The 15,786-nt window shown below is 28.6% G+C and overlaps 1 protein-coding gene across 10 annotated transcripts in view; it reads left to right on the forward strand.

The window, feature by feature from the left end:
* Window positions 1–15,786, forward strand: part of LOC126737927 (dual 3',5'-cyclic-AMP and -GMP phosphodiesterase 11) — a 192,024-nt gene that overhangs the window by 121,292 nt on the left and 54,946 nt on the right. The window contains exon 2 of one of the 10 annotated variants that reach the window (XM_050443032.1): window positions 12,424–13,026. The exons of the other annotated variants lie outside the window; for them this stretch is intronic. Coding sequence (XP_050298989.1) covers window positions 12,975–13,026 — 52 coding nt within the window. The 5' untranslated portion in view covers window positions 12,424–12,974. The remainder of the gene's footprint in view (window positions 1–12,423; window positions 13,027–15,786) is intronic. 10 annotated transcript variants of the gene reach the window in all.

The raw sequence follows: 15,786 nt of genomic DNA on the forward strand, positions 1-15,786 counted from the left end.
TTTTCTATCAGTTTTCGATAGGAATTAAGACAAATTCGTCATAATACAAAAATATCAACTTAGCACATCATAAGCATCCACACTATAGTATTTTAAACCGAAACGTTATGAAGATAAAAAAAATGTGTTTCTTAAAAGCTTAAATAACTTAAAATTGAGACAAGCATGAATTGCCTTTCCGCCATCGAATTCAGCACTTTCTTTTTATAAGTTGAAAATTCAATGTGTGAATTATTAAAAGTAAAAAGTATATATGACAGCAAGTTAAAAGAAGCTGTGAGCAAGATGATCAATTCACACTCTAAATACGCTGAATTATTTTATTTTAGTCAAATTCATTCCAGATTATTTATTTCTTTACCCCAAGTCTTTCAGATTTTCTGGTTGGTTTTGCTCTACGTATAAGTGTATGTTATATAATAACAATAAATTTTCGATAGGACTATGGCACTAAGCCATTGTATTAAATTCGACCTCTACTATAGATAATTTTTCATTACCTATGAAACATGCGACTCCAAGTTATCATGTAGGGCTGGTGTTATAACGATCTTCATTTATATTCTCAAATAACGTTTTATTTGAAGTGTAGGAACTGAATTTGTGGTAACCGATTACTTTTTCCATGTTCCTATCCTCATTCTATAGTATAACATTCTCATCTCCATTGTATAATATAACAAACCCTTGTAACCTATGTATTGTCTGCTCCAACTTAAGTTAAAAAAAAAACACAAAAATGGGTTCTGCTGTAATAGATAAGGCACGTAACATGGCATGGTAAACTCTAATAAATCTGCAGAGCAGCCTCCCTTAGAGCGGCCGCTCATGCAAACCCATTAAGGTATCTTAAACGGGTATGCAAATTTCCACAATGTGCTGCCGCGAACTTCGCACGGTACATAATATGTAATTAAATTACCGTCTAATCTGCGACGCATATCTTATTAGTTTTGCGTAATGTGTATAGCGTTTAGGCCTTATTGCTTTATAATGTACGGTCGGAACGTAATGGCCGCTTAAAGAACCCGTAAGTCGAACGAAAAAAACTAATCTGTAATTTTCGTTTTTGTGTCTGTTTTGATGTCGAGCGATTTGCATTTTCCTCGAGGCTTTGATGTCTGTCATAGTGTAATACCAGTAGCTAAAATTGTTGAAAATGGTCGATTAGGTAATCTTGCTTTTTAAGATAGGAAAAGAGGCTTTATTGTAATAGTTGTACAAAAGCTTTACATGCAGGCTATTTGTAAATGATATGGTGTGTTCCAAGATTTAAATGGATAGGCTGAAATATTGGTATCGTGGTACCCTATTGCTTTTTTTCTTAAACGATGGCATAATGGCATCATGATGCTTCTTCAAAACAAAAGCAATATGAAACAATTACACTAATTGTCAAAAGATCTCAAATCAACTTTGACAAGGGGTATCCAGTTCCCACCGTCACAAAATCCTAAACGAGAACTAAGATAGGTGTCCCTGCTTAATTTTTTGGAAAGAAACACTCTACACTTCTTTGTAGAAGTTAATTACTGTGGCTTTATCCCAATTTAGCCCCTTAGTAATGGTTTCTCTGGTAGTTCTTAAAAAATAGACGGAATCAGAGCTGAAGCCTAGGCAACCAAGTTAATATACTGACACATATAGCAGCTTTATGGATATTTTAGCATTACGTATGTTAATTATAAACAAGGGTTTCCTACCCACGAGTATTCTGAGTAAAAAAATAAGCCCAGATGTAGCTGTAGGGATTTTACACCGTAACATCTAGATCATCTAGACTTATCACAGTTGATGAAATGTTCTGTGCAGCAATACTTTAACCTATATGCGAGACTTCTCAGGCGAGAACGATATTTGTTATTGAACAAACCGGCATGAAAATCCAATTGACAGTCATGATTGTCACAATTTTTTGATGACAAACAAATTCGTGATTTACCTCAGTCCCTGGACAAGCAAACTGGTACCCTAAGTAATGAACCAAATATATTTTGGTATTTTGAGCAAATATTTACATTACTCTCAGAGGATATCACTCTTAAATCTTACCAAGAAGGTTCACCTCATTGTCAATTTGGCAATCTAGCTTAAATACGAATAGAACGTTATTTATTTTATATTCCTAAAAATTGAATGTATTAGTTGTAAGCTAGTAGCTCACATTTTCAGTAGTTATTTCTTTTCGGAGTATTAACTTTAAGCTTTTTTGCTTATATTAGCAAACGAATATCATCAGCTTAAAAAGTTTAAGTGAGAAAGGGGGCATATATCAAGAGGGTGTCATGACATGCAAATTTTCACGCTCACCTGTAATATCCAACATGTTAGCTTTCATTGACGTTATCTTAGCAGACAAGGAAGATAATACAACCCATCTTCTTAATTAGCATATTGTATACAACACCCTCAAGAGCCTTGAAATTATAATGGAAGTCATATTCATTTAATCATTCCTTTCAAAGCTCACAACTTTGTTCTCAAATTTCCTATCTAGCGTCAGATGAGTATTTCCAAAAGAGTGCCAAATTTCAGTATTCAGTTAAATTTTGTAGGCATGCAGCTTTAAATCTTTGGTGAGAATTCGTTGAAACTCGTTGTTTTCCTCAAAATTCGTTTGATTCTTTTTTTCACAATAGATGATTTGGGAACATGATTTCGACCGAACATTGGATGCACTTTTCGAATAGTGGCAATTAAACTTTCACCATTTTCATGATAATTGTTGATAATCAGGGCAAGTTGTTCTACCGTGTAACGCTCCATTTACTAACTGCCATCTATCAACTTTCGATCTGTCACGTCATTGTAATTGTCAAATATGCCGTGCAATTTAAGTCTTGCGTTCTTATCGACACAACCTTTATGTCTGCGATACAACGTCAATATTATTCTTTTAATGATTTAGTGAATAACTCAACTACCTTGGATTACTAATTGATGAAATTATAAACTCTTTTCTTCTAATAAAGCTAAATTTTAATTGTTAAAAGTATTATTACTATTAAAAGAGATTTGACATATTACATTAATTGACATTTCAGAAACCAAAATTATTGTATATAGGACTTGGGAGAAAACTTTCCTGATTGATTAACAGTGACTATTTTTATATATTTAAAGCCCTATAGAGAGTGAAATCTATTTCATAATATTGCTCTGTAATTCCTACCAAGTTTCATAATTTTTACTAGTAATTTTTTGATAACAACCACATGTATTCATTTGTCAAATTTATTCATATGTAGATAAACGAAAAAACAACTTGCTTATCGTCTAACGGGTCTAACGTGAACACCTTGATTAAAACTTGTTAAAGTATATAACAAACAGTGTAGCATCAGTCTCTCTTTATTTATTTGATACGCACTCTTTCAGGTCAATGTTATTTTCGGGTTATTTTTGGAGCAGACGCGCTGAAATATTTATAGGAACAATTTGACATCCTCTGACAAAATCTAAAAGAAACTCTGTATAAGGTGAATTTTACATTACGTGGTTGCATGTATTAAATCAATAGAATGTATTTTATAAATTATATTGCGGTACGTTTACAATCCCTGAAAATGTCATCAAAAGTCATTTGAAATGATTTAGATTTGAAAGTTTAGTCATTCGTTAAAGGAACTTTTTAATATTTCTCTCATAAAATCATAAAAATGACATCCTATACCTTACAATTTACGACATTAAATCAAAAATTTAGGTTATGACTTTAGTATCCTTTCCAGAATTTTTCAGTCATCGATTTAATTAATTGATCATTACATAATTGTTTGTTTCTTTTAAATACTCTAGGAAATGTTTAATTTATTCCAAGATCGAATAATAATCACCTAAATGAATAAAATTTAAAAAATTACTACCTTAAAACTTTTGTTAATCGAATGCTTTAGAATCATTTTCAGAATTGCTTCAATTTATTGTTAACCATTTAGAATAAATTTAAGTCGTTTTAGACTTAAAAGTCGAGCTATTAAATAGTGAACCAATTATTGATTTTTTTAATTATTATTTGAGCACACGTTAAGTCATTTAGCTTTTTTTACTAAAAGTTAGTAAATTTGAGAAAAATCACCAGAATGTAAAAAAATAGGAAATGAATTGGAAATGTTTAGTTTCACTCTTATATTTCAAATTCTTTAGTATCATCTACTCGAAGACTATCACTACTTTCGAATTCTTCAGTATTCTTTACTCATCTTAAATTATTTTAAATGACTTATATTCTTTAATTTTAGCCAAAAAAATAGAATAATAAGAATAGAATAGAATAATAGAATTTGGGTTTTTTTTCAATGATTTAGTATAATTTTCGATTAAAAATCGTTTTATCGCATATGTTAAGCTTCTAATTATTTTTAAGCTAAACCCACAAAAATAATAGCTTGCGCCCTTTTAAAACTACATATCACTTATCATATTGAATATTCATAGTTGAACCAACTTGGGATTGGAGAGCATATTGACGCATTATGCTAGACCAGGAATTATTCAAATAACGTATTCAAATATGCCCCCCGAAAATACGAATTTTGACCGGACAATGATATTAGTAAATTATAATCGCTGCAGAATATTCGTGTTATTTTGATCTTGTTTACCTAGCTAAAATGATTATTTAATAATTCAATTATATTGTATACATAATACAAAATTATGACAAAAATTACCTGGCGAGGTCAAGTGGCCATGTTGAATTCAGCCTCATGCATACATATAAAGGCAAGCAATTCAATATGCAGTAAATCAATTGTATTTCGATGTAAACAAAGGCAACAACACCATCAAAGAGATGGATCTCTTGCAGTGCCAAGGTTATTGACACAAACTTTGAATGGGTATTCAATTTATCGTTATCATTGACGAACGTATGTTACAGTATGGGTTGGGCTGTTAACCATAAGTGCTTTTTGTTTGCGGTGCAATATCGGCTGCAGGAACGTACATATGAATGGGATAACATTGTTGCCAGGATTGTGATTGTAAAGATAATGTGTTGGCTTTATTAGTGCCTTAAAGCATAAAAGCCAAGAGAAAAAATTATTTTTTTAAATTTAATATATAGTCCTACTTAACGTTTAGGTAAATCTAGTGTTACAAGGTAAAAACTTCCAACACTTACACAGGAAAAACTGTAAATTGAAGTTTTGTAATTTTATTCTATATCACCTTTTCATGTCTACTAGTATACTTCTAGTTTGATTTTCTAAAACATGTGTTTTTCTTGTATAGTTTACCAAGTAAGATAGAGAAGACGTCATTTTATGACTATGTCTTTTGATATATTATTTATGTCATCTAATTCCTATTCCACTTGATCATTGTTCTTAGAGGGCAATTTTAAAACAAAAATTGAATTTTTCCACTACTGTCTAAATTTTCTGGACTTCGCGTTTCTCTCGCGAGTTTACGCAATTGAGGCAACGTTATATAATTACTCATTTTTATAATACGTCAGATTAATATAGCGATATAAAAGCAAAATCAAATTTGACCTACTTATGATCTGTAGTACTCTATAGGTACCACGTTTTAATGTTTTTGTTACTATCTCAATTTTATGGAATTGCGACGATATTAAGTAAAACTAGTTTTTTATAATTTATTAATTTATGAAAGTCTGCATACTTGTAAGAATTCTATAAAAAAAATAATAAAATAAAGCCAGGATATTGATAAAAATTGTAAAGTAACCAAAAACAAATATTCGGTTTAGATAATTAATACTTATAATTGATTATAATAAAACTTATAAGTATTAAATTCATAATAACTTATATAAAGAAAATTAAATTTAATACTTAAATTAAATTAGAATACTTGTGGTAAAGGTATTTTTTTTATGCGAATTTAAAACTTAATAAGACTTGAAGTTTTACTAAAATAAATTAATAGCTATGAACTGTATTGAAGAACTTTCCTAAAAATTTTGTTTTTTTTGCTGCATACGTTCTATTTAAGCTCAAAAAGCTTTTATATTTCAATTATTTTCCACAAAATTTAATTTTAAAACGCCTGAAGGTTTAAACGTTTTCTCTGTTATTTGGGAACTGCCTGGTAAACAATGTATTTTCAAATTATAATAATACTTCATAGAATAAGCTATAGAATATAGAGTATCGTATCTTCAACTAATAATAATTGATTAATTTTTAGAATGAAAATTATATTTGCTTAATTATTAATGTTTTTTTATTTTTGTGTCAATATTATATTTTTTTGATTACAAAAAAGGATTCCAATAATAGAATAATAACAACAGCATGTTGAATAATGAATTTTGGCTGTTTTAACGAAACTATTAATTTTTCATACGCAATAATAATTCATTAGTCTACGCTTTAGTCTAGCTTTAAGTACTAAAATTACCATTTGAAATCCAATACCATAATTCGTTAATGTAAAAAAGTAAATTTTTTTTGTATGTAATAGGCATAAGTTAAATGGCTATGATAATTTTTCGTATATTTCATTTGTATGTAGAATTAATAAATAATTATTTACGTTAAGTGTGAAAATTCAGGGGTTAAGCAATATTACAAAAACATTCTATAATTGCTTGCTCAAAAATATTTAACAAATTTCATTTGAAGAAACTACGTATTTATGTCTTTTAAACATCTGATGACAATTTGTATTTATATAATTTATATTTTACAGTATAAGTTTATATTAAGTCATAAACCTAATTATCTGTCAAAACTTACAGATGATCTAAGTAATATAATCCGTCGATCACATTTACATATTATTTAAAAATAACTGCGGCTTTAGGAGGTTACTCAGCTACTTTAGATCTATTAAATACATGTTAAGGTTTTATTTTAATTAGCTTAATATAATATTAAAAATTTTGCTAAAAAGGTTAATAACGTTATTATATATTTACTAATTTGCATGATTCGTCAGATTAATATAGCGACATGAAAACAAAAGCGAATTTGACCGATTTATGATCTGTATGACTCTATACCACGTTTTCATTTCTCTATTACTATCTGAATCCTATGGAATTGCAACCAATTAGCATAATAATTTATATTTGCTACTAAAAATGCCCTTATAAGAAAAACAACGTATTTAAAGTAAACTTTTAATTACCTATCTAATGAGTCTAATAATCCGATAATTACCTAGAAAATGTCCCATTACGGAATTTTCCATAGTGTTTGACTCCTAAAATTCTCTTAATTTTTTTTTTAATAAATATATTCTTTTAAAGATAATATTTAATTACCTGTCTACTGAGTCTACCAATCCGATAATTACCTAGAAAATTATGTTTAAATTTAAAAAACCTCCACCATGGTATTTCGCATGGAAAATTATGTCAAACTTATTATTACTCATCCATGAAAATGACACGTTAATCAACAAACTATTAATTCATAAAAAAGTAAACTACAAAACATCAATTAATTTGTATGCATTGCTGTTGGGGAAGGTCAGGGTTATGATACTACACCTAACTGAGGCGTAGAAAAGCTATTGCGATTTAACTAAATTGATTAGAATTTAAATTGAAATGGTGGCAATTAAGAAAAGGATAGAGCTTTTTAATTAAAGTGCATTTTATTGCAAGGGAATGAAGTAAACCTTGATGTGGGTCAGAATTGTCCATATATATTTACAATGGTTTCAAAATAAGTAAAAAACTCATGTATAAAAATTACTAATATCTTTTGTTTTTTTCTTTATGTAATACTTATATGTTTTACATGAATTACTATTATATTACTGGCTAACAAGCATACTTATTTTAATTTTGTTTAAATAACATTGAAAATAAATAACGGGCTAATTTACGTGCTTTTGTTGTGGTGTGAACGGATATTGTTAACATTTGTAAATAATAATTTCTCCCGTAGTCATAATATTGTTGAAAAATAAACCTAGAAAATATTGTGATATGTCTAAAAATACCCAAGTAATTGAAATAATAATAATGTGTTTATTTTGTAGTAGGGAAAGCATTTAAAAAAACAAAAGTGTTGTTTTTGAAGAGAACATAAGAGCCATTAATTGTTACCCTGTTTTTGTAGTATTGGCAAACTGCTATTAAGAATAAAAGCAGATTTTTAGCAGCAGTTCTAAATTGTAATATTACTTTTTAATTAAAAATGTTACAAAGAAAAACTTTTTAGTGGGATAGGATTAAAAAAATACTACTTTTATATGTTATTTGTTAAAATCTGTATACTTAACAAAATATATATATTCGTTTTAATTAATTATCTTAAAATTGACTATAATAAAACTTTTGTGAATAATTGAAATAAGAAGATAAAAAATATAAATTGATACTTGATTTTTACACCTTTTGAGAAGACATATAAGATTTGAAATTTTACTTAAAAATTTAGTAGCTATAATGCTTGTTACAGTTTATTTTCTTCAGATACATAAAGAATAAGAAAATAAAATGAATCCAGAATGTTAGCCAAAGCATAGCTGGATTATAGAACGTTAAGAGGCAATTTCTAAGTTATTCTGGTGCTAAAGTTAATAAAATAAACAGTTATCATTTCAGTATTAATTCTATTTTTGATATCAGTAATTTTCAACCCTTATGATGAAACTCAAATTATTAATCATAACATTAATTTTTTTTAATTGTTTTGATTTCACTAATGTCAGAAGTCATATCCTAGCCAATAAGATCCTAGCTCATTCTCCTATATCCCTACTAAAACCATTTCTGGCGCGAAAATCTTTGACCTCTAGGAGTCTTGAAGAACAAGCCTTTGAAGAAGGTTGTTTCTTGGTATTTTTGCCGATTTTACTCCAATGAAGATTTGAAAACTCACCTTTTGGATATTTTAGTTTGTGGATACTAAATGCCATACTGCAATAGTGCAGGATTTTAAGTGGTGTAGTTAAATCCCAACTTTTTTAAGGTTCTTTGTTTAAGTGTCCAGTTTTGTGTTCCCGAGAAAAGGCCAATTCCATTGGCTTTTATTTTCTCCCGGTATGGTCTTTATCCACTATTATAAGAGGTAGAAATCTCCACTCATCTACTCCAATAACGTCCACAACATCTACATTGACATTCACTGTTAAACCGATCCACCCAGGTCCTCCATCTCAATCATGCAGCCCTTTTGGAGCCAGGTTTGATCAATGTTTGTAATGTATAGTGAGCCATGCAGTCAGTAAAACCACCTAACCAGTAAACCAAAGTCCTATCAACATTTTTTAGCTTTCCTATAGTATATTACACTAAATACTAACCTCAAAACTACATTGTTATCACTCTCATTATTAGATTTCACTACTACACCATTGTTTTGAATAGTTTCATAATAACTAGGTGAATATTAATAATTTTATTGAAATAGACCGTATAGATTTCCTTGTAAACTAGATAAATAGGCCTATTTCGAAAGTACTCACGTGAACTTTTAGCCCCAAACAACATAATATGAGATTTTAGCCTTGATATAGACACTATATTCAGGAAGGGCATTATAACTTGTTTTTAAAGTAATAAGTTTGATTATTAACTCTTCTTTTAATATAGATTCACTTAAAGGTATCTTAGAACTAAAGCTTTTCTTTTATGTTTATTTTGATTTTTGAAAGATAACCTAACTTTCTAAGTTAGACAAGCGACTTTTGGTGTGAGACCATGAGTTTTAAGGTGCTCTCACATTAAAGCTGTAATTTAATAGCATATAATTTAATAGCCAAAGTAAAGGGTTAATATTTATTTTATTGTTAATTTATTAATTACACCATAACACTTGTACATAATATTAAGGGTCAATATAATTAATTGTATTCATAAATCTCCCTGTCTGTTCTTCCTTGTGAGATTTTCTTTCAGGTTTATAGGTATAGTGCTTTTAGTGATTTCCTGTTTTCTTGGTCATCGGGATTTTCTTATCCATCTAGGATAAAACAGGTGGCGCTTATATTTTATTGAACTCTTGTTGAATCCACGCCACTCTACCAAAGTGGTTAGTGCTAGTCGGCTTTCCTTTGAGAAGATCCCCTGAGCTGTCTCTATAGTCTATAGTAAGTCTCCCTCCTTCCATTGGTGCCCTTGTACCCATTTTCTAACCCTCACTTCCCATACTTTTACTCTTCTTTTTCCCTTTCTGTTATTACCCATGAATTCAAATTTCGTTTAATCCAGGTAAATAAGATAAAGTATTAAAGTATAATTAAATTATAAATTGAAGTATTATTAAAGTATTAAATTGTTATTAATAATTATAATTATCAATTATTATTTTTTTATTCTTATTTAACATGCTGTATTTCAGAACTTTCCTAAATCTAAAAAAATATGTTTTTTTACTACATAAATTCTGTTTAATTTAAATAGTAATTATTTAGTTTATGCTCAAGAAGCTTCTAGATTTCAATTTATTTTCCACAAGACTTAATTTTAAAACGCCTGGAGGTTTGAAGGTTTTCGCTGTTATTTAGAAGCATCGTGTCTTTAACTAATAATATTTGAATTTTAGAATAAAAATCCTATTTGCTTACTTATTAGTGTTTTATTGGTTTAAAAAGGCGAAACAAGATATTTAAAAAAAGTTTATATCTACAAAATTAGGAATTAACCTGAATAATTAATAATTTAAAATTAGCAAAAACCATAATTAAACTTTTAATGCATTAACATAATAGTATAATTAAATTGCTAAATCTTTCTGTTTTTTTAAGTTTTTTTGTGTTTTTTATATAAAAAAGTACTTCAGCAACTATTTCCATTTATAGTAGATGATATAATAATTAATAATTACTAATGATTTAAAAATCTAATACCTTAAATTCGTTAATGAAAAAGCTGTATTTTTTTCAATGTAATAGGCATAACTTAAATGGCCATGAGAGTTTTTAGTTTCTAGCATATTTAATCTGTATGTAGGTTAATTTTTTTTTCAGTTTTCTTTAAATGCTAATTTTAATTTTCATTTATCGTTCTTAGCTAAAAGGGATTAAGAATAGAATCATTAAAAAAATATAATTCATTAATTGATTGCTCAAAAATATTTGACGGATTTAATTTTGAAAAGTAAAGTATTTGTGCACTTTAAACATTTGACGACAGTTTATATTTATTAGATTTATGTATTATAGCACAATAATCTGTCAAAACTTACAGATGATCTAAGAAAAATAAACCGTCGATTACATTTACATATTATATAAAATTTACTGCGACTTTAGGAGATTACGCAGCTATTTTAGATATCTGAAATACGTGTTAAGATTTTATTTTAATTACCTTAATAGAATATTTAAATTTTTACTAAAAAAGTTAAGAGCTATATGCTGTAGGATCTAATTTCAGAACTTTTCTAAATATAAAAAACAGTCTTGTAAACATCTTATTTTTCAATTGATATTGCATAGAATAAGCTTAGAAAATAGAGTGTCGGCTTTTTAGCTAATAACTGATTTTTTTTATAATAAAAATCCTATTTGCTTAATTTCTGGTGTTTTAAATGATAACAATAAAAATTTATAATTATTAAAAAAAATAATTTTCATATGCAAAAAGTTCGGATGCAATGAAGTTCAATAGTTAAGCTTAAACAATTATTAACTTAAAACGAACAAAAACCATATGTATGTATGATTTTATTGCATTAAGACAATAGTGTAATAAAATTTTGCAATCTGCTAATTTTTTAGTTTTTTCTCTAAATACTATGTTTCTTTTTTTAATAAAAAGTACCCGTGCGCCTATTTCCTTTTAATTTGGTAAATACAATTATATATTTTAATAATTTCTTTTAGTAGCAATCAATCTACGCTTCAGTCTGGCTTCAAGTCCTAAAGTTACTAATTATTAAAAAATATAATACCATAATTCGTTAGTGTACAAAAAACTAAATTTTTTTCAATGTAATTGGCATAACTTAAATGGCTATGAGAGTATTTTCTTAGTTTTAATTGTATTTAATTTGAATTTAGATTAAATAAATAATTATTTTTTAATGTTAATTTTAAATTTCATTTAGCGTTCCTAACTGAAAGAAAATAAGCATCATTAGAAAAATATATTTCGTTAATTGATTGCTTAAAAATATTTAACGCATTTCATTAAAATAAACAAGATATTTATGTCTTTTAAGCATTTAACAACAGTTAGCATAAGCTATTAAGTCATAAAGTTGATAATTTGTCAAAACATACAGATGATCTAAGAAATATAAGCCGTCGATCACATTTACATATTATTTGAAAATTAATGCGACTTTAAGAAGCTGCGCAGCTACTCTAGGTATGTTAAATGCGTGTTAAGGTTTTATTTTAATTACCTTAATAGATCATGAATTTTTAAATTAGTACGTAAATAAATATCACCTTTTTGTTTGATAAACTAAGACAGATATACCACACAAAGGCTATAATTAATTTTTGAATTTCATTTAGTCCTAATCCGGCTTTTACACCCAACAGATCTCATCATACTGAAGATAGTACAAAAAGCCAAGCCAAGGATGCAACGGTATCCAATTCTACATTGGTACATCGAAGTTTCACCTCCCTGTTACGCCGCCCTCAGTTTCTCCTTCAAGAAAATTAAGGGTGGTTAGATCTTGATCCAATCCAAAAAACGGATACGTATAGAAAGACATTTTTCTAAATAACAGTTGCCTAAGTAACAGAATTCAAAAACGAAACAAGAAATCTCGCAGAAGTACTATCAATCCATCAAAACGGCTCTACCGGAATTAACCGATCGAAAATCAACGAAAAAACTTCGAATTTCCCTGTGGAAAAAACAGAAAACCGCGGAGAATAACCACTACAAGCACCACAACCATCAAAAGTCCCGAACACGGTCGACCTCCCGTTCGGGCATCATTGGTAAAGCATCGGGGGTGGCGGTAACTTTAAAAGAGTGGTGGCGTGATGTGGGGCTCTGCCCCAGCCGCCCCACTGCTGCTCCACCACCGACGGCGATAAGCGGGCGCGCCCCTAGAGTGAGAAGGGGCCCCCTGCGATCCATGGGCCAGTCGTTTAGCATGTGCAAATTTAATAGTTGCAGACATAAGAAGGGTAAGTATACCACTTTAGCAGAGTTAAATGATAATCTTTCTGTTTTCATCACTTAAATTTATTTACATTCAAATGCAGTTAAATATTTGATACGGTTCAAACATGTGTGATCATCTTTGGAGATTCCATCCGCATCATTGATTATCTAGCTCTGAACCTCTGAGGATAAACATACATGAGTGGTATACAAAAAGTAAGTTTCCTTACTCTGGTGTTCCTCCCAGCCGCCACCTGGTGGACTTAAGCCGAATAAATATATTAAAGAACAATTTTTTTTATTACTTTGGCCATATATTAGGAACGAAAAACTGAATAAAAAAAACACTTAAAACAGCTTCTATAAAATGAATTAGTACAAAAACAAGCATATTATTTCACTCTTTTCTGCAACCTCTTGGACAGGGTAAGATACATTCCTAAAATTTTAAATAGAAGATTCTAGGGATCTCTCTATTCTAGGATTCGCGTCCCCTCAGGTACATGTCAAGTGATCCTGGGGAGTTAGTGTCATTGTCTCCGACTTAGACATTTTTTGTAAAATAAAATATGATAAGATACTTATAAAGAAGTTAAAGAAGTCCATATATACTTACAGTTGCGTTAATATGTCAATGGGTAACTAAAAATGCTTCGGTCATCCTCCACTAAATTTATTTAAAAATTATTAATCCTACATGTTTGGGACATATAACATGTCCATTATCAGGGATAAAAATTGGGGGTTTTCGTCAATACATTATTAAAGATATAGTGCCTCCGGCAAGGTCAAAAGGTTAAAAGGTTAAAACAACTAACAATCCCTTAGTTAGTTCTTAGTTGTTTTAACCTTTTGACCTTGCCTGAGGCTCCATATCTTCAATATGTAAAGAGCTAAGAGCCTTACAGTTTCATAAGAATTTATGGGTTATACTTATGGTATTAGCGTTTAAGAGTTACCATCACTTGAAAATTAAGTGGAGGTATAATTAAAATCTTATATTTATCCATTCTCACTACTCCACTATAAAACGGAATTACTTATTCGACCGTTTCAAGATTCTAAAAAGGCCCTTAATATTTAAAAGTAATTAATACTTGAAAAATTGTAGACAGGCTGGCAGCATTGCATTATGGTCATCATGATTGAATCACACGTGACTTTTGCTCGTTTGGATAATAGTATCGACATTGCCAACTAATCGGAGTTAATCTAAATAATGCTTATTGCATTTTCTTTTGTGAGCATTGCATTTATTTATTTGGATAAAAATAGAGAATAGACGAGTTCATATAGGTTAAGCACTAAATCATATTGACAAATTATCTTTTTGTTTATCTATATTATTATAAAAAAATACTAAATGATATTGGCATGTGTGCATAATTATTTCCCGTCATTACCGCACGCGCTAATCGGAATTTATAACAGAATCTGTGCCAAGACGATTTACTAGCATTCTACAGCATCTAAGCATATTTTAAAACTGAAAACAATTATTGTAATATAATAGGTAATATTTTATGCACACTATAAAATAAATTTTTATGCACGTGCACTTTATTGTCGCGCATAAGCTGTTTCGACGTTAAATATAATGTGTTTCATAATAATTTTTGGGATAGGTTTTTAGGATTTCAAGGATAATCTGAAAGAGCAATTTGTATTGAAATGGACTACAAATATATATTTTTTAATAAATTATTTGTATTTTGTTATTATATGATTATGCTATATCGGAATTAAATTTAAGAAATTAAAAAGTATTTTTTTTTTATAAAAAAGGTAATCTTACACTTAAAAACTAGATTATTTTTAGTATTTTTTTTTAATTTTAAGTGTTTTTTAAATCATATACAATTATTCGGAAAATTCAAATCAAATAGATAGTCAAAACTACAATACTTAGTTAAAAAAAAAATAAGGCTTAATTGGCATAATATGATTTTCCAGATAGTCATAAAGAAACCATATTTTGAAAATTTCAGACAAATTAGAGAGCTACTTAATAAAAAAAAAATGTTATAAATGAAAAGTAGTTTAGCATTTAAAAGCCATGGTTGAAAAAAAATCCTGTAATTATAATAAATCTATCAATGCAGTGGAAAGTAAGTAATTATTTTCATAGAAAGAATATTTTTTAGCAGTATTACTTTATTAGTTTAAAAGTTGATTTTTTACTTTTTTAAAGGAAATATTCAAGAAATTAAACTGAAATGTATGATACTACGGAAATGTTTCTTTCTAAAAAACGATTTTCGTCATTTTTATAAATTCTTATCCTAAAAAGTACTTTTCAATTTTTATTTGAATGTAATTTAGAAAAACTTTATTTAAATTTAATTAGACGACAGAACTATTAAATTATTTAAAAAAAATGTCGTAATTTATTTTTGAGTGTCCCTGTATATACAAACTTTACGTACAAAAATGCGCAACTTGAAATAAAAATGGACGGGTCAACGCGTTTTTTTTTTCGAACACACCCCTGAATTTTAAATGAATTTAGACATAACTTTTGGGATGCACTGTATAAGATATTTCTAAAACTAAATACTATATACTAAAATTTTACTCAGTTTTATTCAGAAGATAATCCATTTAATTTATTTCTTTATAGTATTGTTTTTTAGTAATTAAGAAAGCAATGAGTAACAAACTATTTTATAGTAGGAAGAAAAGTTTATAAAATGCTCGTACTTTTTAACCAAATTTTCCAAATAGAAAATTATGATATGGTTTATAAGCATTAAACATGACATACACTTACGAGTTTTCTGTTT

The sequence above is a fragment of the Anthonomus grandis genome, chromosome 6 (assembly GCF_022605725.1).
Source record: "Anthonomus grandis grandis chromosome 6, icAntGran1.3, whole genome shotgun sequence".
Lineage (NCBI taxonomy): Eukaryota > Metazoa > Arthropoda > Insecta > Coleoptera > Curculionidae > Anthonomus > Anthonomus grandis.